We start from the raw sequence: 2,792 nt of genomic DNA on the forward strand, positions 1-2,792 counted from the left end.
TGCCGCGGGTGGCGCCTTCTGTATGTACTGGATCGCCATCTACATCGCCGTCGCCAAACCCGCCGAACACCCCAGCAGCAAGCTTAGCCCCGGGGGAACGTCGGCTCTCGTCGGATTTTACGCATGGACTATTTGCTATAGCCCTTCTTGGAACGGAACTCCGTGGGTGTTCGGCGCCGAAGTCATGCCCACCTTCATCCGAGCCGCCACACAGGCGTTCATCTCCGCCTCAAACTGGCTGTTCGCCTTCTTAATCTCCCGTTTTACGCCTCAAATGTTCTCAGCTATGGGCTACGGCGTGTACCTTTTCTTCGCGTCGCTCATGGTGTGCTCGATCCCCATCGTTTACTTCATTATTCCGGAAACATCGGGCATCCCCCTCGAAGGCATGGACGAGCTCTTCGCCCTCCCAGCACGCAAAGCGCACGGTATCGTGAAGAAGCAGCTCATTGCTCTTCACGCCGAGCGTTCTGCGGTCGAGCAGGTAGAGAAGGACAACTTCGACGACCTCTTCCTGAAGGAAGGAAGCGTGTAGAATAGATATCTGAAGTTTAGGACATATGTATGAATTTTGAGCGCCACTTTCCACAGCACTCCACTAACCTCTCGTCCATCTCTGCGACCCGTCCTCCAACGTCTGGGCCATACCGGCCGGCGACTGTCGCGCATCATGCATGCATGCTCGCACTTGCGCCCCTTGCGCCGAGGGCACGCCGGCCACTACGCCCTCATGCCTTCATCTTCGGCCACTTAGCTCAGTTGGTTAGAGCGTATGCTTAACACTCGCGAGTTCTACGCATAAGGTCGGCGGTTCGACCCCGCCAGAGGTCAGTTTTTGGCTCTCCTGGGCGCTTCTAAGCATTGCGAGACGGCGACAACGTAGCGTGCAACTACAAAAGTGATGGGCGGTGGAAGATCCACTCGTCGGCCGCCCCGGACGTTGTGGGGGTTTGGTGACCAGGTGCCCCAGATCCCACGAATGGCTCAATCTCACGCCTTATCACCGCTATCAGTGTGCATAACGTTCATTATATCAGAGTTTCGAGTAGAGTACGTACGGGTCTCGCTACATGACGACACATTTGCTCCCCTCCTCCTCGTCGATGTGGGCATACACACGCACACTCGAGTGGGCGTGAGCGAAAACACGGTCGGGTCCGGGCTGTCTCTGGTGGGGCTGGGGCGGGATGGCGTCACTCGCCGTCGCGCTCGGGCGACGTTCGCGCCCAACTTGTCCGCCCGCCTCGGCGGGGATCGAGTTGCTAGCAGTACGGTAGAGGACGGGATCGGTTGTGTCCTTCTTGAGGCATATGGCCCAGGTCTGGCTTGTCTGACCGGGAATGTCGTGCGCGATGGCAATGTCCTTGATACAGGGCGACAACGTGTGTTTCCTCGAGTGCACGGTGAGAAGACCGTCAAAGTCGTTCGGGAGCCAGAGGTGGATACGACCTGTGGCGTCAGCTGACAGAAACCTTGTGAAAGCTGGGCGCGACCTCCACACGCCAGGACACTTGCTGTGGAGATACGGCATGGGGACGAAGTCCTCGCCGCCGGTTCCGCCGGCTTTGGACTCACTCTTCGTCGTCGCGACGCTCGCGTCGACGCTGACGTTCTCATCGCGCTGGATACGGAGGCGCACTGTGCTCGCTGTGCGAATGTCGAGACGTGCCTTGCGCGCTACCTCGATGTTTCGGCCGCCGCGCACACCATAGAGGTAAAGTGTGGCGTCGATCGGGCTGTCCCGCGTCTCGAGGCGAACGTCAGGTTCGGGCCCGCGCTGCGCGTCAGATGTCTCGAGGGAGACACCATAACAGCCTCGGATGGTGCTGTGCTTGCGAATGACGGCGCTGACGTTAGCTGTTGATGGACCTTTCCAGCCAACTGGGCTTGAGGGGAGTGAGTTGGGAACTCACAGAGGAGCGGGAACTATCGGGGTTCCAGGCGGTGCACTGGTGCGCGAGCCCATCGAGGTGACATGGATTGTCGGATTGGGCACATCCGGTGCGGCCGTGCTCGAACCTGTCGATGAGGAGAGCGGGAAGCTACCCTGGCTCCCTCCTGGGCTCCCGGCATGGCCGCCGTTGCGCTGGAAGGGAGGACGAGTTATGGCTGCCGGGGCATTGGACTGGGCAGGAGAAAGGGGTGGCGAGGAGGCGAGTGGTGATGATTGGGCAGACGTGCGCGTTTGCGCTGGAGCGTTGTTGCAGGATCCCATGGTAGGATGAGAGACTAGACGCTTGAGGGAGGATGGGCCACAGTCCGTTCTGATATGTGTCGGGGGAGGCGATAACGAGCACATGGTGCACGAAGTCGCATCTGCATCGACTAGAAACAAGTTGTGGCAGAATCATGGAGCTGAGACAATTCTGTCGTCATCTCTGTGTGTTCAGATCTTCGCTTTCTCACGCCGAGGCTGACGACTGTACGACAAGACGACTTGGCGGAGGTCTTTAGCAGACGCCAAGAAGGTGTACTCCGGCTTCCACCCGAGAATAGAAGCGCCTCCATTCCGTGCATGACGTCGACTTGCCATCGCTCGCTAAGACAGCCCCGGCGATCGAATGGCGATCTCCACGCGAACGATTGCAGCAACTCCTTGGAAGCAATCGTCCATTTCCCCACACCATCTTGAGCCCCTCGCCCAAAGCAACAGCTGAAGGCGATCTTCTGGACCGCACGACGCGCTCAGCCACAGGCCGACGCCGACGCCGACGCCACCGCCGCCGCGGCCGTGGCCGCGCCCGCGCTCTCCAGGCCGTGAGCAATCACTGGCCACTTAGCTCAGTTGGTTA

General features: G+C 59.6%; 1 protein-coding gene and 1 non-coding gene across 2 annotated transcripts; one reads left to right on the plus strand and one right to left on the minus strand.

The window, feature by feature from the left end:
* Nucleotides 1-744: 744 nt before the first annotated feature.
* A1Q1_t310 lies at nucleotides 745-831 on the plus strand. Its single transcript has one exon. It is a non-coding gene; the product is annotated as a tRNA-Val (tRNA).
* A 235-nt stretch (nucleotides 832-1,066) lies between these two features.
* A1Q1_05562 (uncharacterized protein) lies at nucleotides 1,067-2,215 on the minus strand (the record flags this gene model as incomplete). Its single annotated transcript, XM_014321684.1, has 2 exons — nucleotides 1,067-1,847; nucleotides 1,914-2,215. 2 exons carry the CDS (start codon nucleotides 2,213-2,215, stop codon nucleotides 1,067-1,069), a joined length of 1,083 nt encoding a protein of 360 aa, XP_014177159.1.
* Nucleotides 2,216-2,792: the final 577 nt, after the last annotated feature.

Source organism: Trichosporon asahii (assembly GCF_000293215.1).
Source record: "Trichosporon asahii var. asahii CBS 2479 unplaced genomic scaffold scaffold00074, whole genome shotgun sequence".
Taxonomy (NCBI): Eukaryota; Fungi; Basidiomycota; class Tremellomycetes; order Trichosporonales; family Trichosporonaceae; genus Trichosporon; species Trichosporon asahii.